The sequence below is a fragment of the Coprinopsis cinerea genome (genome assembly GCF_000182895.1).
Source record: "Coprinopsis cinerea okayama7#130 chromosome 13 map unlocalized cont3.13, whole genome shotgun sequence".
Classification (NCBI taxonomy): Eukaryota; Fungi; Basidiomycota; class Agaricomycetes; order Agaricales; family Psathyrellaceae; genus Coprinopsis; species Coprinopsis cinerea.
Genome location: NW_003307532.1, coordinates 308,682 through 330,772, shown reverse-complemented (window position 1 = coordinate 330,772; position 22,091 = coordinate 308,682). Strand labels below are relative to the sequence as shown.

Here is a 22,091-nt window from a genome sequence, read left to right as displayed (position 1 = left end):
CTGCGACATCGCTCGCGCAAAGACTAATGCAAACGGCTGTAAAGTCAAAAAGGTGCAAAAAGGTTGACAAGAGTGGGATTTGAACCCACGCGGGAATACTCCCATGAGAAACCCCTAATGACAGAGGCAAGCTTTCGCTTGAGTCACACGCCATAGACCGCTCGGCCATCTTGCCACTGGGATCCAGGTGGGGTTAGGCATACACGACGTCGTGGCAGAAACTCGGCCACAACTTTGTGATACGGTCCTCCTCACCTTCACCTCAACGTGTTTAGATACAGGTGGTATCGAAAATCTATCTATCCCGTAACTGTCTACGTTCGTAGGAGTTAAAATACATAACTGTCAGGTTTAGATGCGTATGGCTACAAAAGAATGGCACATCGTCTGTATGAAGGATTAGGAATGTGTCTTTGCGAGATGGCACTTCACCCATAGACCGCCCTGAGTAATCGTCGGTTACCGGGAAGTCCTCAAATGAGAGAAACACCAAGCGCGGACTCACCTTGACAAATAGAGTCAGAGCGGCGGCTGGCCATATCTTCTCATCTTTCTGCCTCCCCTGTCTATGTTTCCATTCCTTTGGAGGGAGGGATCCTGGAGGCTGGAACTCGGGAGCCAGCGTGAACCTGTCGAATTGTTGTAACAGCCGAACGACGAAGTAGGACATTTGGTTGTAGGCGTAATTTTGGCCTAGGCACTGTGATTGAGATTCCCATCAGCATTTGAATTTTGTATAACCGGTGGGCATCCGTGGTTGTATGTGGGGGACTTTGACTTACTATCCGCGGACCAGCACTGAACGGCGCATACATGGCAGGATTATTAACAATTTTGGAAGCGCGGTCGGGGTCTATCCAGCGTTCGGGAACGAATTCTTCGGCGTCTTCACCCCACAAAGCGGGATTGCGCTGGGTCAGTAAAGGGAAGTACATTATAATTGTCTTAGCGGGCATGTAGAATGGGCGGGTGTCGGATGATGCGTAGGTGGGGTCGGATGGGGGAAGAGTACATGATGCCGATCGGGTTTCGCGGATGTTGAGGGGTACAGGTGGGTATAAGCGCATTGTTTCGTTGAGCACTGCTCGTACTGGTGGAAGAGTGTGTGAGTATCCGTGAAGGTCGGTGATCAGACGAGTGGACGTACGGTATTTTAGTTGCTTGAGGGTATCGGGGAATGGATGGGAGGTTGGTCCGACGTGTTCCAAGATCTCAGCTCGTAAGCGGTCGGTAACGTCTGGGTGTGTGGCGAGGAGATATGTGAGGAAGGTAAGTACGGTGGCAGTCTGGGGGGTACTGTGTTTAGATGTCTGGCTTGTGGGGAACACGAGTACCTACTGTATCCCGCGAAGCCAATAGCATGTTTAACAGTTGGTCACGAATCGTTACGGGGTCTGAAAACCGGTCAGAAACTGGAAAGAACATCGAGGGTGTATACTTACCATCGACGCACTCAGCTATGTGCTTGAGAAAGCTGGTTCCCAAGGAGGCCTTGGAATCAGCGCGCTTCCTCCCAATTCTCTGAGTCCGCTCATTGAGCGCTCTCTGCACAAGCGGATCAAGCCACCGATGTATAACATCAGCATGTTCCGCGTTCTTATCCTTAAACAATTCAAGCAGCGGCCACCAATGTCCAATCCTCGCCCTCGTCGTCGCGTTAATCTGGGCGGTTTCGAATGCCTTTGCGAACGAACCCCAATCTCCCTCCACTGCGGACCCTTTTGGTCCCATGACAGTTTGTCCTGGAATAGGTCGTGATTGAGATAGAGTATCAAGGTTCTTGCCAAAAAGGAACTCGGAGGCTGAGTCCAGAGTAAATCGGGAGTAGAGATCCTGGGCGTCGAAGGCTTCTTGGGTGGAGGCGAGTGATGTCAGAATGGATAAGGTACGGGCGGTGTGGGTTTCGAAGTTGTCGAAGTCTTCTATCCGGTCTCTTGCGAAGAAGGGGCGGGCTATGGCACGATGCTGGAGGGTTCCCGGTGATTTTGTCAGTGTTGAGTGGCTCTAAGTACATCCAGGCGCCGGCGGGCGGCCGTATCGTAAAGGTCACACACCTCTTTCCAGTCCTGTGAAGAAGAGCGGCGGAGAGGGAATTCAGTTTCTGCGAAATTGGAAAGACGTTTGGGAAGGTGGGTCACTCACGTCATCGTCCCTGTTGAATATCCCACTCCCTAGGAAAGTCTCCCTAAAAGGTTGTGAGCCTTGAGTCTCATGTACCGTGCCATTCCCGAATATACGGACAATCGTTCTTTCTGCGCATGACCTCTCCAGAAGCGCCCAAACCCGGTTGCCAGGACGTATTTGGTATGGTCTTGATCCATGGATATGATCTAGAGTGGTATGGATCAGTACGTGACATGGTGCGGTGCTCAGAATGTATAAGCGGTGCGAGCAGTGCTGTTGCTGTTAGCGAATCGAAAAGCGACGTACGCAATCTCTCCATAGGATCCTGAGGTTGAGCGTCGTACACTGGTACTCTTTGAACAGCTGCAGATAGACGTCCAGAACATAGCTCGTCTTGAAGTCTTTCATCATTCGCAAAAGGATATCCAGATTCCCGGGCCACCGACCGACCACCCTTGGAATCGGTCTAAGATGCTGTCGAAGCTCCCGGCATTGGGTGAGATCGTTGTAGAAGGTTTTCGCTGCAGAGCAGAGCACAACGGATCCCACGTAGATAAGGACGAGTTGAATCCGCGGAAGCGCCAGCTCGAACCAAAACAAGACCAGGTGCACTAGTGCAATAGGAAGCAGGAAGGAGTGACAGACATCAAGGAGCACCCTAACCCGATAATAGGCGGGGTTCATTGCGAGAAACGACGAAGATAGGCAAGCTCTGACAGCTGAATGTCGCCGAGCTCAAAGCTTTTTATACGTTCGAAGGCGGATTGGGGGAAGGGGCGACTCGGAATCCGCAGCGAATTCTGTCGGGTGTGGTGGAGAGTGGAAAGAAGCAGCAAGCCTGGGCGATCTCGCTGGCTAGATTTTTCCACCTATTGAAAGCACCGCAAGCACACGTCAAATGCTCAAGGGTGTGATAACCGATGGAGATAAGCTCCCTCTGAACCGCGCTCTGAACCTGGAATGTGGGATGGTGCCGTTGGATATGTAAGTATATAATTGCCGAGTTGCAAACTTATCGCTCCTGGAGGGGTAAGGGAAGCTCGCATGCCGTGGTCATTGGGATGGCGCCAGACGGAAATTCCTGGTCGGGAAGGTCTGTGACCATCCAGAAGAGGCCTGCCTTTGCGATGGCATCAGTACTCCACGGGAACAAACAACCACCAACATCGGTCGATCCATCCCTCCGACTTCGAGAAATGAGCGCCATTCCCAGTCACAATGTCATAAAAACATATTGGCGGCGAGGTAACCTCGTGACAGTACCTATTTCGGGGCCTCGTGGGCGAGCTTGAGCTTGAGCGAGTGGGAGTGGACTTGTTGCGGTTCCTGTTGCGGATAGCCGGGTGGGCGCTTCCTGGGCGAGTCCTTGCGGGTTATTGATCATTGGTGATAGGTATCCTTGAACAGGTTTGTGGAGCTAGGAGCTTACTGAGCGCTTTGAATGTTGTCGGAAGACATGTAAAGCGATTGTTCCTTGGAGTATGTCCACGGTCTAGCCCTGAGGTCACAACGAGGACCTGTTGTGACAAGTGTACTAGCACCATTTATAGATTGTACCGTAAGACGGGCGACTTGCTTCAGGGATAAGATGTCCTCATGTTCCGGTCGCCGACAGTGTTGATTGCGGAAGGCATTTGGGTCGGTTCCACGACGATTCCTCGTGGTCATGTGAGTCAGAGACTGGTTGGTATTAACAATCCGCGAGCGCTGATCGTCGATATGAGGGAAAGAGGGAAGAACGAGCCACCAGAGTCTGGCAATCAAGTCTTCCAGGGTCTAAACTTCTTTCACAACGAGCTTGAATATGAGTGATGTCACTGATATTGATCCCCTAGCCATTTTCCGAGGAAAATGCTACTGGCAAGGCGCGGTGTTTTATTGGGGGACCCGGGCCCAATGCCTTCTTATGACTCTCAGTTCATATAGGCTCAACTCCGGAAATGTTCCATAGAGTTAAAGGTCTGTGTCCAGAGGTACATACGACTTGTCGCTACATGCTTTGGTCCGGTCTTTCCGCGAGAAAGCTCTGAACCCTCGGCCGGGCTGTGGGGAAAACCATTGCACGTGCCAAACTGAGAAACTCCTTGGAGGTCCCTGAATGACTGGCTATTGGTTGTACCGACACCTTCCAAGAACACTCCCTTGAAACTTCCCCAGGGCATTCATTATAGCAGTGCCGGGATTGGCATGTTCCCGACTCCGACGATGTCGCATTGGATGCTGCCGCAACCCAGTATCATTATGTATTCAGTGTTGATCATCAAAGCCGTGGAATAGTCCCCTCGAAGGCTTTTCTACCGACGGTGTCCGGCTCTGATGTCTCCTTAACCCCACCCACTTCTGTTTACTTAGTAAAGCCTAGGTCGAGCCAATTGGTCGGTCATATTGAATTGAATCCCTTCTCAAAACGGTCCGAGGCGTTTGACCAAGGGTAGATTTTCCACGCCTACTATACGATGTAACATTCTCACTTCAAGAAATTCACTTTCTGCCAGACAATGTCACCTCTCCGAGTGGTTCGGGGCTGAGTGTGCCTTGGCCAGCTTGGGAAAGCCTCCAATCAACTTGCAATCAGCTGTCGCGCCGCCTAAGTCAGAGTTCCCACGGCATCTTGTTACCGACGACCGTGACTGCTTGGGTGACAACAACCTCCGTTAGACGACGACAGCGACGACCACGAGCAACCACAACAGTCGCGGTATCGACGGGGAGGGTTCCAGAAGATTTCGGAGCACCAAAAATTGTATGGACGACGACCGAGCAGGACCCTCTTATCTTCACCAGCCGTCTCCAAAGTCAGCAGCCTCCGCGGTCGATTTATCGGGCACAAACGTCGGCCTGACCAGTGCGCGTCTCAACCACCCTTCGGCGCCGTCATCTCCGTCGCTGGAGGTGAATATTCGTACAACGAGACGAAGAACGAGCTGGGGAAATAGAGAATCCATTGATGAAGCTCTCGGACCCTTGGGGCAGGTCCCATCGTCGGCTACGGATACGAACCCAACTCGATTTATGGCGGGAAGGCTGACGTCGAGCCCACCACCGACGGCGCCGGCGAGATACATTGGCAGAAGACACGAAACAGACGACCCATTCACAACACCAGGCTTCTATGAAGTCCGAAACACTTACTATTCGTCCGTTGAAGCGGGACCTTCACGGACATCCCTTATCCACGACCACGGCGACAATGACGAGTACGACGGTCATAGAGAAGACGATGAAGCCCATCTTACCGCCAACATGTCCCAGATGGGTGTCACAAGCAGCAGAAGCAGGAGTCCGTCGCAAATAGTATCGCCTTCATCATCTTCGGACGACCCTGAAAACTCTGGCGCCGCATCTATGATGTCTCCACGGTCGAAGCGCAAATCTGGCGGGAAGAGGTACAGCGTGGCGCAATCGCCATTAAAGTTGGGCGAGAGTGCGATAAAGACGGTGTCGGGAGGGCTGCGCAGGATGTCGCTGCGGGTAGTTAACCTCGCTGGCACGGGCATGGCTGATCAACTCCGTTTGAAGGATTTGGACGAACCTATGTCGGCCAAGAGCGAAGAAGACGGACCACCGGCCATTGTTGACCTCAAGGAAGTTCTGCCGTTGCGAGGGAGAACGTTGGGTTTCTTGGGCCCCGACAGCAAGCTGAGGCAGCTGCTGTATCGGTTCCTGATTCATCCATGGACGGAACCTATGATCCTGGTCCTGATCATCGCCAACGCTGTCGTCTTGTCAATACAGGCCTTTCCATCCCTGACCTTACCCACCGCCAACGGGCCTGCCCTCCCTCCAAGGGTCAAGGGCTACTTTCACACTTGGGAAGACTACGTTCTCTTTGGTCTCTTCATCGTGTTCACGTATGTATCCCCATCATCTCTTATGATCTCTTTTTAACCTCCCCCTAGGGTTGAAGCCCTGGCTCGAATGGCAGTGACGGGATTCCTCTTCGACCCAGACGTTTCAATGTTCGAACCATTCGCCGCCCCCAACACTAACAGTATTGCCGAAACTTATACACCCACACCCGGTCCCATTGGCCCTGGCATCGCACGTCAGACCTCACTGTCTAGGGGGAAATCCATCACACAAAAGTTCCGCACTATGAAGCAAACACTCCTACGACCATTTGCTCTTTCGTCCAGCAAGCCACCCTCCGCCTCACCACTCACAGCAACCGTTCCCCCTCCCACCGCGAGGAACGGCATGTCCTCTTCCATACATCCAACGTATCCCCCACCCCCTCCAGACGACGGAACCTTGAAAGGTCGGATAAAACACGTCGCACACTCCGTTCACCAAACTATCCGTGATCCCAATACCCCAACCTTCCTTTCTCGTGCGATGCGTTCAGACTATCAAAACGGCGATGAAATCAAGCTCCCTTTCCGCTTGAGCATCGACCACCTACACGACAAAACGACTCGAAATGTACCATATCTTCGACAGAGCTGGAGTCGGATTGATTTTATTGCTATTGTAAGTTTTTGGATCACGTTTGCTTTGGCGATGGCAGGGTTGGAGAGGGGAGAATATCACATCGGGATATTTAGGGCGATGAGTGTGATTAGGACGGCGAGGTTATTGACTATTACGTCTGGTACCACGGTGAGGCGTCTCCCGATTCTGCTAATGCGCTCAGTGACTGACGAATCACATTGTAGACTATCATGCATTCCTTAAAGACAGCAAGGCCTCTACTTACAAGCGTGGCTCTATTCGTGTTATTTGCTATTGTCCTATTTTCGTGAGTCAGTCCTCTAACCTCCTGACCGACGATTGAGCTCATGAAGCACATCAGAATTATCGGTATTCAATCATTCGGCGGTTCCTTGCGGCGATCCTGCTTCTTCAACCCTACTCTTGGCGAACCCGAGGTTCTCATCGACGAACAATTCTGCGGAGGATACATTGATCCCGTTACACTTCGGGAGGTGGGCTATGTGCAATTGGATGGTCGCCGTTCAAACACAGTCAAGGGATACATCTGCCCGCTGGGGCAGACATGCAAGGTTTGTACATCCGTGTTCCGCCAAGCTCTTCCATCGCTGATAGACGTTCATTTACCAGGAAACCGTTAACCCTAAAGATAATATCGAAAGCTTCGATGCCATTCATTACGCGGCATTACAAGTTGTCATTATTGCTACCGCCAACGGGGTAAGCCTAATCTCTCACCACACTCAATCTCAAAGTTTTATGAGAAACTGATGATCCTCCGACAATAGTGGACCCCGTTGATGTACTCAATGATGGACGCTGAATTCTTCGTTTCTTGCTTCTTTTTCGTTATTGGAGTTATTGTTTTGAACTTTTGGTTGATCAACCTGTTCGTGGCGGTTATCACCAATAGTTTTGCTGCGATTCGGTCTGCGACCAAGAAGAGTGCTTTCGGTGCTGCTCCGTGCGTATCTGGACCATCTCGAAGTATGATCATGGCTAACTGGCGACTTGTACAGTCTCATCCAAACCGAGAAGGACATGGATGATGGATGGGCTGTCGTGGACAACCGCAAATCCGCCAGCAGCACCAATATCGCCAAGACGTTCTACAGCCACACCAAATGGTGTTGGGTCCTCCTCGCGCTCGCCTCCCTAGCCCTCCAAGCAAGCAGAAAAGTCGACATGACGCGTCAACACGAACTCATCCTCTACTACGGAGAGCTCGCGATCACCTGCGCATTCGACTTGGAGATCGTTTTACGGGTATTGGCCACACTCCCGGATTGGCGGACGTTCTTTCAACATGCGAATAATTGGCTGGATTCGTTCCTTGCGCTTGTGTGCTCGATCATCCAGATTCCGGTTATTAGGAATTCGACGCTGTATCCTTGGTTCACCATCTTCCAGTTGGTCCGGTTTTATCGGGTTATCTTGGTCGTACCGCGTATGAAGCCTTTACTGGTTTGTAGCATTTTCACTTCCATTGTACGAGGGATATTGACAGACACCCGTTCAATCCAGCTCGCAGTCTTTGGCAACATGTATGGTCTCGTCAACATGTCACTGTTCCTAATGCTGGTCAACTACATCGCAGCCCTCGTGGCGGTGCAGCTGCTACGAGGTGACCTGGGGAACGACGCCAACATCAACTTTGGAGAGTTGTTCAATTCGTTTCTGGCGATGTATCAAGTGTTCTCGTCGGAGAATTGGGTCGACGTATTGTATGGGGCTGGACAGGCGCAGATTGAGCTTGGTCAAACTGCGATATCTCTGTTCTTCATCTCTGCTTGGATGCTTTTCGCCAACTGTACGCCGTATTTTCCTTGTTCGAGCTTTGGTTTGCTTTGGCTAACGAAACTTTAGTTATCGTCCTACAGATGTTCATTGCTGTCATCAACGAGAACTTTGAAGTTGCGGAAGAAGCGAAGAAGGGGAAGCAGGCTACGCATTACTGGAGTCAGCAGCAGGAGAAGAAGGGGACGGCTTCGTGGTTTAGAAAGCTGAATCCTTATCGGTGGATCAAGGCGAACCCGGTCACAGTCAAGGTGGAGAACTTACCCTCCAGCTTGGTGCTGCCGATGCAGAAAACGCTGGTGCAAGACTACAATATCCCCAAGGCGGATCCGAAGGACAGGGCTATGTCGGTGCGTGTATTACGCTTCGAGTTTGGTGAAGTGATGCTGATGATGGGATGTAGAACACGAAGAGTTTGCTCAAGCGTCGGTTCAGGCCTAAGCATTATTCGTCCAAGTCGATTACTGCGCTGGAGAAGCTATTTGCGGGAGACGCCAAGCAATCCGCTGAAGCGATCCCGATGAACACGTTCAGGAGTGGACAAGGTCACAGCCAAGATTCGAACCCGGATCCTTATTACGAAGAGATCGAGCGTCACCTGTGAGCATGAGCCTCTAATCCTCAAAGATTGTGCGAGCTGATCGTTCTTTCTTCTAGTGAACTCATTGCATCGGTGAACAACGAAGCCGCGTACAAGGATAATGAAGACGACGAGTACCAAGAGCGGCGCGCGCAGAAGGCCGACTTCATGCGTGATCACCCATCGTACGACAAGGTCTTCTGGGTCATCTCGCAGAAGAACTGGCTCCGGAAGATGTGTCAGAAGGTCGTGCAGCCGGCTCGAGGCGAGCGTATTTTCGGCGAGCCCTACTCCCCGGTCGCGCTCCCCATCTTCCAGCTCATCATCCTCCTGACTGTCGTTGGTGGTATAGTGGTGGAGAGTGTAGCGACGCCGTTGTACCGACGGAACTACTACGAGGAGCACGGTTTCGTTCGCGGGTCATGGTTCGATATCGCTGAAGCGGCGTTTGGATTCACCCTCTTCATCGAGTTTTTGATCAAGGTCATCGCTGATGGGTTCCTCCTTACTCCCAACGCCTACCTTCGCAGTATATGGAATGGCCTCGACTTCTTGATCATGGTCGGCATCATCGTCAATGTCGTGACCGGTCTCATCTTCATCGGTGGTCTCAGTCGGATAACGCGGGCATTGAAGGCTCTTCGTGCTTTGCGTTTGATCACGTTGATCGACCAGATGCGGAACACCTTCCAGAACCTCATCATCTCCGGTGCCCTTCGTATCATGGACGCGGCTATCCTCGCTTTGTTGTATATGATTCCGTACGCCGTATGGGGTCTGAACATCTTTGCCGGAAAGCTGAATCTGTGTAATGATGGTGACGTGGATGGGCTGGCGGACTGTGTCAACGAGTACACCAACACCGTTATTGGCGACTCGTTCCCGTTCCCTGTTCCTAGGGTGTGGGACAACCCCTCGCCGTCGACGACCTTCAGTTTCGACAACTTCAAGTCCTCGTTGTTGATTTTGTTCGAGATTGTGTCATTTGAGGGGTGGGTGGATGCGATGTGGGTTGTGGCGAGTATTACGGGTCCGAACGAACAGCCGAGGACGAATGCGTCGCAGTGGAACTCGATCTTTTTCGTCATCTATAACCTCCTCGGTGGTGTTGTTATCTTGACTCTCTTCATTAGGTATGTCATCCCTTTTTATATTCCCTTTCTCTGCTTCTTGATCAAGTGTTGACGCGTCACTGTAGTATCATTATAGGCAACTTCAGTTCGAGGACTGGATCGGCCTTTCTTACTATGGCTCAGAGAGAGTGGATCGATCTGCAAAAGCTGTTCAAGAGGCAGAAGCCGTCGAAGAGGCCCAAGAGGAGACCGGCGAATGGGTTCCAGGCGTGGTGCTTTGACCGTGCTGTGCAGAAGCATGGATGGTGGTCGAGGACGTTTACTGTGTTGATTGTGGTGCATGTCATCGCCTTGATGTAGGTCCTTCAGCCCGTTAGTTGTGGTAGCGCGACTGATCGTCTGCGTTTTAGGACCCAAGCGTTCTCGACAAACAAGGTTGCTGAGATGCCGAGGAGTAAGTTTCTCTCTTTCCGTGCGCAATATTCCTGATTGATTCGTGTTCTAGACATCCTGTTCCTTGCCTTGATGATGCTGTTCATCATCGATGTCTACGTTCGACTCTACGGCCTCCGCTGGCGAAGTTTCAAGGCCAACGGATGGAACTTGTTCGATCTTGTCGCTGCCCATGGAAGCTTTGTCACCACCATCCTCGTAGTGGCGGGCCTCCGCAACTTTGTGGTCGTGCAATTCCAGAAGTTATTCTTGGTCAGCATCGCCTTCAAGCTCGTCCAGCGTACGAACAGTTTGAACATGCTGTTCAAGACTGCTGTGTATGTACCTCAATCCTGTTCTACCACGTCCCTTGAGGTTGACCTGAGGTGCTTCTAGATCGAGTTTGCCTGTGATCCTCAGTTTGCTTGGGTTGTGGCTCATTTTGTTCATCTTCTTTGGGATCTTATTCGTTGAGGTGTTTGGGTTGGCCAAGTGGGGTGACTACGAAACTCGGACGACAAACTTTAGGTCGCTCGGGTCTGCTTTGGTGATGTTGGCGTTCCAGAGTACAGGGTATGTTATCTCGAATCATCGATCCCGGTTGCCGGACACTGACTTGGTCTCTCTGTTTCCAGGGAGGGTTGGAATCAGTACATGCACGACTAGTGAGTGATGTTCCCTTTCTACTGAGGACAACGTATCTGACGCGATGACTAGTGCTTTGTCTTACCCTCGGTGTACCACGGCCCCTTCCGCTCAGCACTCGTCGGACTGTGGAAGCGCCGCCTGGTCGTTCGGTTTATTCATAGCTTGGAACCTCTTGAGCATGGTCTGTTTACCTTGTCAGAAACGCGCTACTTATCCTCACTAAATCCTTGCTTCTCAGTATATCTTCGTCAACATGTTCACTGGTGTGGTCGTCGAGAACTTCTCATACGTATTCCAAGCTTCGGGCAGTGGCGCCAAGTCCATTACGAGAGAGCAGATGAGGTCTTTCAAGAAGCTTTGGGCCCAGTACTCCAACCCTAGAACTGGCTATCTAGAGCGCCAGAACTTCACCAAATTTTTCAATGTGGGTATCACCTGAAGTGTTCTGTGATTATCGCTGACCCTGTGTTGCAGAAATTAAGCGGCATCTTCGAAGTCCGTATATACCCTGCCGAGTACAGCGTACCCAACATTCTCGCTTTCTGTCGCGACCCTCTCGGCGAGCAAGCGTGGTCACCCAAGGTCGTCGAAGGAGTCGACTTGTCCAAGCTCGAACGTATGCTAGATACAATCGACTATCAGGAGATTAGGAAGCGTAGGACTGTCTATGCGAGGCTGTACCACGAAGCCACTATTTCCCATGAGCCCGGCCTTGGGATCTCGTTCACCAACATGCTCATTCTTCTTGCTCACCACAAGCTGATCGTCGATGCCGAAGCCCTTGTGTATGTCCTCCTTCCTTTCTAAATGGTGATGTTGTGTGCTTATGCGGGATGTTTAGGCTGGATGATTTGGTCATCCGAACGGAGGTCAACAAGCTGGTTACTGATCTTGTTAACCTCGACCGCGTCCGGTCGTTGCTTCGGACGTTGACTTTCCGTCGTCGTTTCCTTCGACACTTGGAGGAGAAGAGGGCGAGCAAGTACGAACAAGGTGTGCTCCTTCCCCCTGTTCGCTTGAATTCCATTGACTTTCGCTGGCAGAAATCCCCTCCATCGTGGTTGACGGCATGCCGGAGACGCCACCCTCTGCGTCAATGTACCTTCCATCACCAGACTCCCCAGGAAGCCCTACACCAAGTCGACGTGTCACCGCTCAAGATATTTCCTTTTCGCTGGAGCTCCAACCCGGCAGTGCAAGGTTGCAAAGGAGCAATGGCAAGCGGAACAGTCAAGGACGGACACTATCGATGTTCTCGGATGGTGTCAGCTCCAAGTATGTACCTGTGTCCCAGTCTCATTGGCTTTCGTTGACTTACACCGCGGCGTAGTCGTTCATCGATGGTGGAGGAGGACCCGGATGAGATCATGAATGCGATGCAGACCTCGGTCTGGGGTGGTACGTGCCTCTTTCTACCTTCGAACTCCTTAATCGTACTCACGTGCCTGCCCAGATATCATGATGGAAGCTGCTGAACAAGAACGAGACGACCGAAAAGGATCCTAACCTCTTCTTCTAATGCCGTTCCTTAACCATCAACTATAAACACTTCCCATCTTTTGAAACTTATCATTATTTCTTCGCTTTCGCCCTTCCTTGAATCTGGGACTCTCTGGGACTTGGTTTTCTCGTATCATTTTTAACTCTCCTCTTTCGTTCACGCTTAGTTATTATTAGTAGGTAGTAAAGGTCTAGTGTACACCATATGCTTAAAGCCATGCAACAGCCGGCCATCTTCTCGCAATGATTTAAACAGTATTTAATTTCTCCTTGTAGACAGACATCATTTGTATTACAACCACACTATTGTCTAGCTGGGAATGTTCCTTATTCCTCCTTGCGTGGGTCAACGACTCAGCGATGTGAAGTCGTCGCCGACTCGGATGCTTGGCAGGCCAGAATCCTCGAAAGCGAGAACGCTACCAAGGCTCTCGGTTATTCCGAGGTTCAACATAAAGAGCCCTGTTTTGGAAGCATCGATGAACGTACTGTGAACAGGCCAGGGCCAAACTTTGTCTTTGGATCAGATACCTCGGGTCGCCTCATGCATGGAAGGGAATGGCAAACCGGAACGTGTTTCATGATTAACGTCTTGTGTGCTCGACTGGGAGCGTTTGCTTGGATCCATCAGCAAAAATCCAAGTACTAGGTCCTCCTTCAGACCCCTCTCCCTAACTCCACATGGCCCTGTGAACTAAGATAGGCCGTTCTTGAATTCGGAAGTCGCATAGAGACACACAGCGAAAGGACGACGGTAGACAGGATAGACAGGAAAATTATCCCTTCACTGAGAATGCTACTAGAAGTTGACTGTCCTCCAAATGGTTCTTCCTCCTATTCTTGTTCTTTCGTGAAGATTGAGCTATGATATGGCGCCTACCTCTCGGAGCAACTATGGAGTAATGACAAACGTCAATCGCCTGTGGAAGCCGTGAGGTACGTCCCCCTGACCTTCTTAACGGCGGCCACCAGGGACTCATTTCCGTGACCTTGTACATTGTGATCTATTGCGATCAATTGTTTCGACCTCTTCTACCTAAATTCCTGCCACCTCAAGTGCGTACATCACGAGTAGACTCTCACCTGACCAAAAGATGGCACAGGAACATTCAACAGCGCCGAAAGAAGTGAAGATCACGGTAATTATCAGGGGCGGCGCTAATGAGGTCCTTTGTTCGTGACGATCCTGTTCGGGGCTTTCGAGAATAGTTTGATCTTAATTATCGCATCACTTGAATTTTAGATACCATACGACAAACGTCAGGCTGAAACATATAACTGACGAAAAGAACCCTCCGTAGATCACTATCACAGGTTAATGGTTGCGGCTATTGCCATCTAGGCCATTCCGCTTGTGATGTCCAATTTCAGCGCTTTCCATCAGAGACTTGTGGGAAGCGGCCGCCAGGCGCCGTGTTTCCGAGCCAGTACGCCTCACGCGCAGAGAGCGTTGAATCAGAGACTGGCAACTGTCAGTGAGCTACAGGAAGGAAATGAAATATCTCAGAAGGCTTACCAGGGCTTACCAGCACTGCGCTGCATTGCTCATGCGCACTGCGCAAGCCGCTGTTTGCTTATATTCCGTCTGGCCTTTGCGATAGGCTCGTTCTAAGGATTATTTACCCTCAATGCCATCACTCGCAAATCCATTGAGTAGCGCTTGGAGGGATGGCTCCCGGAGATTTATACCAAAACAAGTAACTTCGGAGATCCGATCACCGAGTGCCGGTCGAACGTAGGTTGATGCTGCTGTCTGAATGAACCCGATCCATTCTGGCTCGGAAGGGCACGGACAGCAGAAAAGAGACAAATGCGGGCAGAAAGGGGAAAAAACGCGGGCGAAGGCGATGACGCACAGCGACGCACGAAAAAATAACACTGGTTGGGGCGGGCATGGCGACAGACGCAGTGATGCTACAGGATCAACTCCGGGGAGAGAGCCGAGGGCCGGTGGGAGGGTCGCTGATGGTGCTGTACAAATGAACCCGATCCATTCTGGCTCGGAAAAAGGCCCAAATAGGACACTGTAGTACTCTTTTGGGCAGCGATTGTCGGGCTCTTGGCGCTGAAGTAAAGATATTCTTCGCACCGAAGGGCGAGCAAGAGTCTAGACAGCGGTAAAGCAAAGTAAGTCTCAACCTCGTTGCTCAGTTTTTAGAGCTCGTGACTACCTTCGAAAAACACATAAATAGGGCTCAGAAATCGCTCTATTTTCCTCAGCACCCCAGCTACTTATCAATCCAAAGTCAAGATGAAGGCAAGTCGCACTCTCACAAATACTCTCGACGTTGTCACTAACACTATACTTCACTCTGCCGACAGCTCTCTGCCATCGTCGCTGTCGCCCTCGCTGCCCTCGCTGCCGCTTCGCCGGCCCTCGAGACCAGGCAAACCAAATGCGTCAAGCTCACTCAATCGCAGGCCGAGTCCAGGTTGAAGGATAACGACATCACCTGGTCGTCCTCCGGAAACTGCAAGGACAAGTAAGCTTCAATCAACCGCTTCGCCCGCACTGGATCGCTGCTCACATTCTCTATGAAGGTCCAAGTCGAACTGCACCTCGCTCCAGGACATCTGCAGCCACACCATCAGTGGCGTCATCGCGTTGAAGAACGGTGTCGGCAGGTCTTTGACTATCACCGGTGGAACCGAGACCGGCCACGCTAGCGGCACCTACTCACACGGCACTGGATACAAGGTCGACCTGCGCAAGTTCAAGGAGCTCAACGATTACATTATGAATAACTTTGAGGAGATCTCAAAGCGAGGCTCGTACCGCCGATGGGAGTCTCCCAGTGGGAACGAGTTCGTCGTAAGTACTCTTGCGGGCTACATTTCCTTCTACGACGCTCTCTGACCTTCGTTTCATAGGACGAGGGAACCCATTGGGACATCACTTTCTTCTACTAAACGGGTGGCGCTCATCGTCTCCTCAACAAATCAATTATCAAAGTCGTGCTCATGTCACTCATGTGTATCCATTCGACTCGTAATAATATATTTGTTGACTTTTAACATCGTCTGTTCGGACATCTGAGGGCGTAATCGGCAGCTGACCATGTCTTTGGATGGCGCTTTATCATAATGCTCATATACCTTCAGTCACTTGCCTGTGCCAGTACAACGATTGTCGTCACAGGATCCGATTTCATCTGGAAAGCGTTCAAGTTATTCATAACGATACTACATACTCTGTATACAAAAAGGACGATAACGTTATATGGGTAAGCAATAAGGGTGGTCTTCACCTGCGGCATGGAGCCACAGGCCAGCCGCCTCCTAGACCCATCCCTCTTTGTCGGGTGAGCGATCAGACCGCTCAGGCTGGGGCCTGTTTCTTCCCGTGGTCTTTTCGCAGATGGAGCGCCGTAATCCCTACAGCATCTCCTCAGTACCGTATCGAAACAAGAAGAACCAGATAATGTACACACACCTGTTTGATTGGGTAAACCCGCAGGGTTCTTCGAGCTCCCCTGCGGAACAATTTCGTGGCGAACGGCTACACCCTGTGAGTAGGTAGTCGCCAGCGGCTCCTGCGGTACTTGCGCATTCCACTGCGCACCATGGGGTTGGAGCGGCTCCCCAGCGCCTCGCGATACGCGAACGGGGGGTTACCCTCAGTCTATGAATCGATGTCCTGAGATTGTAAGTGTCAATGTGGGCTCGTTACCGACAACTCGAAGCAAACACTTACGAATGATCTCGAAGGCGCGTCTGCAGGTGTAGAAACTCTCTGTTGGACAGAGGGGGTGTGGCGCACGCTAAACGTGTGCTCCCTGGGTTACTGGTCTGGAAGATGGAAGATGGGGGGTTATGGAACCCGACAGAAGACATGTGTGCCCTGATAGATCACGTCAGCCTCGGTGGAACCACAGATTAAACATTAACATGCGTTAACTCACAGGAATATTGAGGCTGATGGAGATATCAGCAACGGTTTGGTGAACACTGACTTGTGGAGAAGGAATACTCACTATTGGGCTGAGCCAGCAGCCAAAGTCGAAGATGAAGGTGGGTAGCTGTTTCGCTGTACGGCATTCCTGAATACATGAGGGAGGGATGGAAAATGAACGTAGGAGCCCGGGTGCGCTTGGACAGGCCCTGAGGGCCACGACAGCCATTGAATTTCGACTTGTCGACTTTTCAAGGAGTTAGAACGACGTAGAAAAAGAGTGCATAAATGGCCCTGGCGTCGGACCAGCGACGAGTGATTGACCGGGAATTGTTCTCACGAGTGTCCTAGATAGTTGCGCGTCAACGTTGGTGGCATTGAGGATCAAGGAACTACGACTTACCCTTGAGCACCGGTGACCCAGTAGCCACATCCCGAGAGACGGAAGGGAGGATTGAGAAAGACGTGGCGGCAAGAATCCCCGAAGGCAGGACATGTCGGTCCATGTTTGGCGCGGGAAACGACGTCGCGCGGGTTGACTGTTGACCGAGATAATCAACGTCCTGAGGTGCATAAAACGCGGGTTGCAGCCCAACAGTTTCCTCATAGACATCCTCATCGTGCGATTTCGGAAGACGGGCAGGTGCCGCTTGCACGCGGTACCCAAGTGAGGGCGAGTAACATTCATTCTGTCGACTGAATTAGTGTCACATTTTCGTGGAATTTTACATCGGGAAATATGGACATACACTTACGGAAGTTGAATCGCCGTGTCCTCGCGAGCACGAAAGTAAGCATCGTGCGAGGCAAGTGTAGCCATGGGAGGCGCTGATGCGCTGACTGGCTGGGCACTGTATATCGTTGAAATTTCATTTCTAGAACAGAAACCGTTGGAGATAGAGCGTATTAAATCTGTCGAGAATTCTTACCTCTCATCGGTATGGCCCACAGTCGTCCGTTGAGGAGCCACAAGCGGCGTGTATGTTGCCGTTTGAGTACCTGGCAATGTATCATTGTTGGACGAACTATCGCATGTGAGACTTAATCAAGGTTTACCAAGGAAAGAAACACTTACAGTCCTTCCCAACCATGTCTAACTGCCTGCAAAGTGTGGCTCATTGGCGTGACATTAGTAGGTGGATCATATGTACCCCGAAGGTTGTGTGTTGGGGTACTAGCGGACGCCATTAGACCCAATCATCTGAAGGTAGCGCGCCACAAATCCGCTTACAAGTTAGCCGAACCAGCGGCGGTGTGGTATGAGAAGTGATGATAGCCTTCGGAATTCGTAGGCGGGTGGAAGCTGAAGTGAAAGCGCATCATTGAGCAAGTGTGGCATGGTAGAAGTGAGGAAGCAAACCAGTTCTTACCTTTCATTTTGGGCGTAACGTTGGACGTCGTCTCGCGTGTAACTAAACGTAGAGCTGGTGAGAAGTAGGGGATAGTAGAAGTATGAACAACAGAGGGATGATCGGGAGGGAAGTGAAAGGAAAGAAACACGGAAATTCAACGTCCTGAGAGACGGAAGGGAGGAATGAGAAAGAGATGGCAGGAAGCCCCGAAGGCAGGACGCGTCGGTCCATGTTTGGCGCGGTAAACGATATCGCGGGGGTTGACTGTTGAACGAGATAATCAAGGTCCTGAGGATAAAACACGGGTTGCAGCCCAACAGTTTCCTCATAGACATCCTCATCGTGCCTTTTCGGAAGACGGGCAGGTGCCGCTTGCACGTGGTATCCAAGTGACGGCGAGTAGCGGCTGAAGTGGAATTAGCGTCACATTTTCGTGGAGGGATTCCTGGATAACTACAACTTACCCCTGAACACCGCTTGGAGGATGGTAAGGTCTTTGGCCATGAGCGACCACCGGGGAGCTGTTGACTTTGGTCAGGCTGGAGTTCAAACGGAGAGAAAGAGAGACAACAGCGGAGATGAGTCGCGCGTTAAAAAAAACGACGCGTCTCTGTGGCACGAGCGAATGAAGGTAAACGAACGAAAACCCACCTCATATTTTGGAGGTTGAAACCAGTCTGAGCGTTGGGAAAGCTGGTGAGAAGTAGGGGATAGCATGAACGACAGAGGGGTGAGGAGGGAAGTGGAAGGGAAGAAACACGGAAATTCGATCAGAGTCAGCAACGAGTTCGCCGATTACACAAAAGTTAGGAAATCGAACGCACCCGTTGCCGCCATTGAACATGTTATGGTTGTAAGCCATGTTGATCGACCAGGATCGAAAAGGGTGGGTTTCTTTGGCCTTGAGCGGCCGCCTGGGACCTATTGGTATAGGTCAGAATGTAGCTCGAACGGAGAGAAAGAGAAACAACAGCGGAGATGAGTCGCGCGTCAAAGGACGACGCGTCTGTGAACCGAGAGAATGAAGTTAAATGAACGTACTTACGGGTGCGCCGAGCCAGAGGCCTGAGAAAGAAACACGTTAGAAAGTCGTAAAGACAAAACTCTAGAGTAACTTGTACATTCTATTCCTTCAATCATGGAGTTCCTAAAAACCGATGACAGTAAGAGACCCGTCGAAATCGTTTGATAAAGGAAACATCGGGACCCACATTGAGAGAGCAGTGGATATTGTGATGCCCAATATCCAGTGTATGTAACGACAGTGATGAGAAGTCATGATGACTCGCGCGTTTGAACGACAGAGATTGGGGTTGCACGAGAGAGTGAAGCTTGTTTCCGATGGCGAGCTTTTCCAGTCTCAATCACCAGCTTTTATAGAGCCTCGAGAATCAGATACACGCCACTCAGAGCACGTATCCTTTCAGAATCAAGCTGTGGCTCGGCCACCGACAGAATCTCTTTGAAAATTCAGAGAAGGCCATTTCGTCGAGGAAGTCACAAGAGTTATGGGAGTAAAGAAGAATACGGAGTGCCACCAGAGCGAAACAGGCAAAGGATTCCAATTCAAAGCTACGTCATTCTGTGAGTCAGAAAGTCCCCCTCCTTGTTTTCCAGTCTCCCCAGAGGAATCCATTATCCACAAAGGAAGAAGAACTCTTGTATCGAGTTCCACAAGTTCAAAGGGTGCTTTCCTTTGATGAACCCAGAAGATGTGATAGCTTCGCCAAGTCACAGTTTTTCTTGTCATCTTCAAGGCTGTGAACGTCATATCGCCAGTCGACCGTGTCTCGAGTGTGGCAGATGGGCACAGCACTCGGCCGTAACAAGCTCATATCATCGGTCCAGATGGCACAGACGCGTTGTCGGTCCATGTGTGGCATTCCAGTGCATTAGAAGAGCCTTTTTTTAATATCCAGAGACACAAAAGGCGATCCTTGAGATGAGTTAATGGTCCCCGAGTAGCAGCACGTCGTTGTTCTGTATCACAATCATACATCGATCTCGCGCATATCCGAAGTCGACACCTCCAGAAACAAACAAATGCAATCAAATAATCAGACGCCCAAAGCTTGGCGTGGAATGACTTGAAAGAGCGCCGTGGGGCGACGGCCACTGTGGCTTGAAAACAAGACGAGAACACAAAGTACATACACCAACGGAGTGGCTGCGATGATAGATGTTCAAGGCGAGGAAACTTGCTCCTTTCAAGTTGGCATGCGAAAGGTGAGCCACGGTATTTGGACACTATCGCGCAGTGCATACCTTAACGCGATGGCTCGCAAAGTAATTACAAAGGACTTGGCCAGCGAGTCATCGACGCCCCAACGCACATGTACAGCAAGAGTCCTTTGAGACTTTCTTCTCTCTTTCAGGGCTCTATGCTGAGAACTCTCGCTGTGTCACCAAGTTGAAAGAAACTATTTTTGTTTGAAGTTCCATAAACTCAACCCTTGTACTCCGAGCCACCAATCCATTTGAGTCACGAAAAGTGCTAACTTCTTTCCACAATGATGTGCTCTAAGTTCCACAGTGCCACCGCGCATGAGTCCGAAACTTGAAGGTCTCTTTACTGTAAAGGTCCCCTTTGAGACAGAAAGAGAGTGAGAGGGGATACAACAAATATCCAACGTGTCTTGACTATCTGAAAGGACTCAGTGGCATCCTGACAATGTCCGTCTCAGAAGGAAGAAAAACAAAGGTAAAAAAGTGAGCGAGTCTCCGGTCGACGCTGGGGTATAAAGCCTGGCTCGCCAAAGTCCCTCAAAGTGTCAATCTCCTCGTCGTACTCGACCTGTATTAGTCCACTCAAAGCTCCCTTCCGCTCTCCGCCCTCTAAACGAGCCCCCATGCCCCCTCCTGACGACACATCAAGCGCCTATAACTTTATGGACGCACGTCCTTCCATGATTAAAGGAATAGAACACCCAAAGGTACGTCTATTTCCGACTCTCCAACTTTAAGTCAAATCGCGGTATGGCTAACTTTCATTGCCACTAGGAGGTTCCTGGACGACCCACCGGGGTAAGGACCCAGTCGACCAAGTGACGTTCCTTGGACTAATCTTTGGATCGCTTCAAGTTGCTAACATCGCGTCGCATTCGAACTCTGATGGGCATGTCTATTTCTCAACTTGTCCTGCCCTTTGCGGTGTAGCTAACTTTCTAGCAGTGACGTGACTACCATGGACGACAGGCTTGAAATGCCCGCAAAGAGGCCGCGCGTTGAGGGCTCGAGCACGACGATGCGAAGCATCGATGTTATCTGTCTCTGGCTGGTCCAGGACGGTCGTGACATCGCCGATAATGCTTCGCTCCGTTCCTGTGGAAAGCGGATCAAAATTGGGAGCTTGATGAGGCATTTGTCGCTGCATCTCGTCCTCATCATCTCTCTGTTTCTGGGTCAACCTTGGCTTCTGGCTCTGCCTCTCGGTCTGTCTCTGGCGGCTCCAGGCGCTCAACCCCGACTGTGAAGGGGGTTCTCGATCTACCACGGGCCCAAAATTCGGCCTGCGAAGCTGATGATAGAATCGACCATTCCGCGGTCTTCCACCTCCCATTCGACCCCTACACTGGATCCGGGCTCAATTGCCGCACCTGGCCCTGTGGTTCTCAGCGGCATTCCTCCGTGGATGAGGAGTCAGTCGACGGTACGGTCCTCAGTGTCGAGTACTTGTTCGACACCTTCGTTTGCGATGCACCGGCCCCGCCGTCGCTTGCACCGACTCGAGTGCAGCCAGCCGTGAATATCGTCCCATACGGCTCATCCCTGGCGGGTTCTCATAACCCGAACGGCGGTTCTTCTCTCCATGCTCGCCCGCTCCTCGCACTGAACACTCGGTCGCTCCCATCCCATCCACCCCCTCCACCTGCCCTCAACTACGCTAATCTCGTGCACGACACTCAGCCTCAAAGCGATCGAGATGTATCATGTCCGTGGGGCAAAGGATGCTCGTTCACGACCCCCGACAAATTACAATCCGAAGCACGTGCAGTGGCCACACCTGCGAGACTCCGAGTACCACAAGTGTCAAGCTCCATCGGAAATACAGCTCTATGTCTACGAAGAGTCAGAGAGAAATTCTCCTTCATTGATATTGATCTTAGCTGCGCCTCTTCCTCTGATTCAACTCACTACCCCTGTCGCCGAGGTGCCCTACTTCACCTGTCAATGTACTTACTACTGTCTGAATCGTACTGCCCACTCGTAGTTTAAACTTTACTTCAAGTTATTACTTTCGAAATACACCCCCGACGCCCGAT

At 51.1% G+C, this 22,091-nt stretch overlaps 6 protein-coding genes and 1 non-coding gene across 7 annotated transcripts; 3 read left to right on the top strand and 4 right to left on the bottom strand.

The window, feature by feature from the left end:
* Positions 1-64: 64 nt before the first annotated feature.
* Positions 65-175, bottom strand: CC1G_20254. The gene has a single exon. It is a non-coding gene; the product is annotated as a tRNA-Leu (tRNA).
* A 678-nt stretch (positions 176-853) lies between these two features.
* CC1G_12233 (cytochrome P450 52E1) lies at positions 854-2,808 on the bottom strand (the record flags this gene model as incomplete). The annotated part of the gene is made up of 8 exons (XM_001838132.2): positions 854-911; positions 934-1,090; positions 1,148-1,286; positions 1,339-1,394; positions 1,443-1,965; positions 2,055-2,066; positions 2,143-2,403; positions 2,431-2,808. 8 exons carry the CDS (start codon positions 2,806-2,808, stop codon positions 854-856), a joined length of 1,584 nt encoding a protein of 527 aa, XP_001838184.2.
* Positions 2,809-3,136: 328 nt separating this feature from the next.
* CC1G_12232 (hypothetical protein) lies at positions 3,137-3,508 on the bottom strand (the record flags this gene model as incomplete). The annotated part of the gene is made up of 2 exons (XM_001838131.2): positions 3,137-3,311; positions 3,375-3,508. The coding sequence occupies 2 exons, from the start codon at positions 3,506-3,508 to the stop codon at positions 3,137-3,139; spliced, it is 309 nt and encodes a 102-aa protein (XP_001838183.2).
* Positions 3,509-5,376: 1,868 nt separating this feature from the next.
* Positions 5,377-12,591, top strand: CC1G_12231 (high-affinity cell membrane calcium channel; the record flags this gene model as incomplete). The annotated part of the gene is made up of 24 exons (XM_001838130.2): positions 5,377-5,975; positions 6,024-6,594; positions 6,687-6,723; positions 6,780-6,862; positions 6,909-7,127; positions 7,186-7,275; positions 7,344-7,519; positions 7,575-8,019; positions 8,080-8,365; positions 8,422-8,702; positions 8,756-8,952; positions 9,010-10,065; positions 10,131-10,361; positions 10,416-10,459; positions 10,511-10,775; positions 10,834-11,010; positions 11,073-11,102; positions 11,155-11,266; positions 11,324-11,509; positions 11,560-11,870; positions 11,927-12,078; positions 12,129-12,360; positions 12,416-12,483; positions 12,539-12,591. 24 exons carry the CDS (start codon positions 5,377-5,379, stop codon positions 12,589-12,591), a joined length of 5,901 nt encoding a protein of 1,966 aa, XP_001838182.2.
* Positions 12,592-14,478: 1,887 nt separating this feature from the next.
* On the top strand, positions 14,479-15,495 carry CC1G_13099 (hypothetical protein; the record flags this gene model as incomplete). Its single annotated transcript, XM_001838129.2, has 4 exons — positions 14,479-14,535; positions 14,908-15,068; positions 15,127-15,397; positions 15,457-15,495. 4 exons carry the CDS (start codon positions 14,479-14,481, stop codon positions 15,493-15,495), a joined length of 528 nt encoding a protein of 175 aa, XP_001838181.2.
* A 409-nt stretch (positions 15,496-15,904) lies between these two features.
* CC1G_13098 (hypothetical protein) lies at positions 15,905-18,333 on the bottom strand (the record flags this gene model as incomplete). Its single annotated transcript, XM_001838128.2, has 15 exons — positions 15,905-15,960; positions 16,019-16,091; positions 16,148-16,207; positions 16,280-16,286; positions 16,346-16,426; positions 16,488-16,500; positions 16,560-16,724; positions 16,881-17,173; positions 17,233-17,352; positions 17,407-17,502; positions 17,553-17,651; positions 17,709-17,780; positions 17,848-17,889; positions 18,208-18,235; positions 18,294-18,333. 15 exons carry the CDS (start codon positions 18,331-18,333, stop codon positions 15,905-15,907), a joined length of 1,245 nt encoding a protein of 414 aa, XP_001838180.2.
* A 2,345-nt stretch (positions 18,334-20,678) lies between these two features.
* Positions 20,679-21,301, top strand: CC1G_15773 (hypothetical protein; the record flags this gene model as incomplete). The annotated part of the gene is made up of 4 exons (XM_002910007.1): positions 20,679-20,762; positions 20,830-20,853; positions 20,911-20,948; positions 21,001-21,301. 4 exons carry the CDS (start codon positions 20,679-20,681, stop codon positions 21,299-21,301), a joined length of 447 nt encoding a protein of 148 aa, XP_002910053.1.
* Between the last annotated feature and the right edge of the window lie 790 nt (positions 21,302-22,091).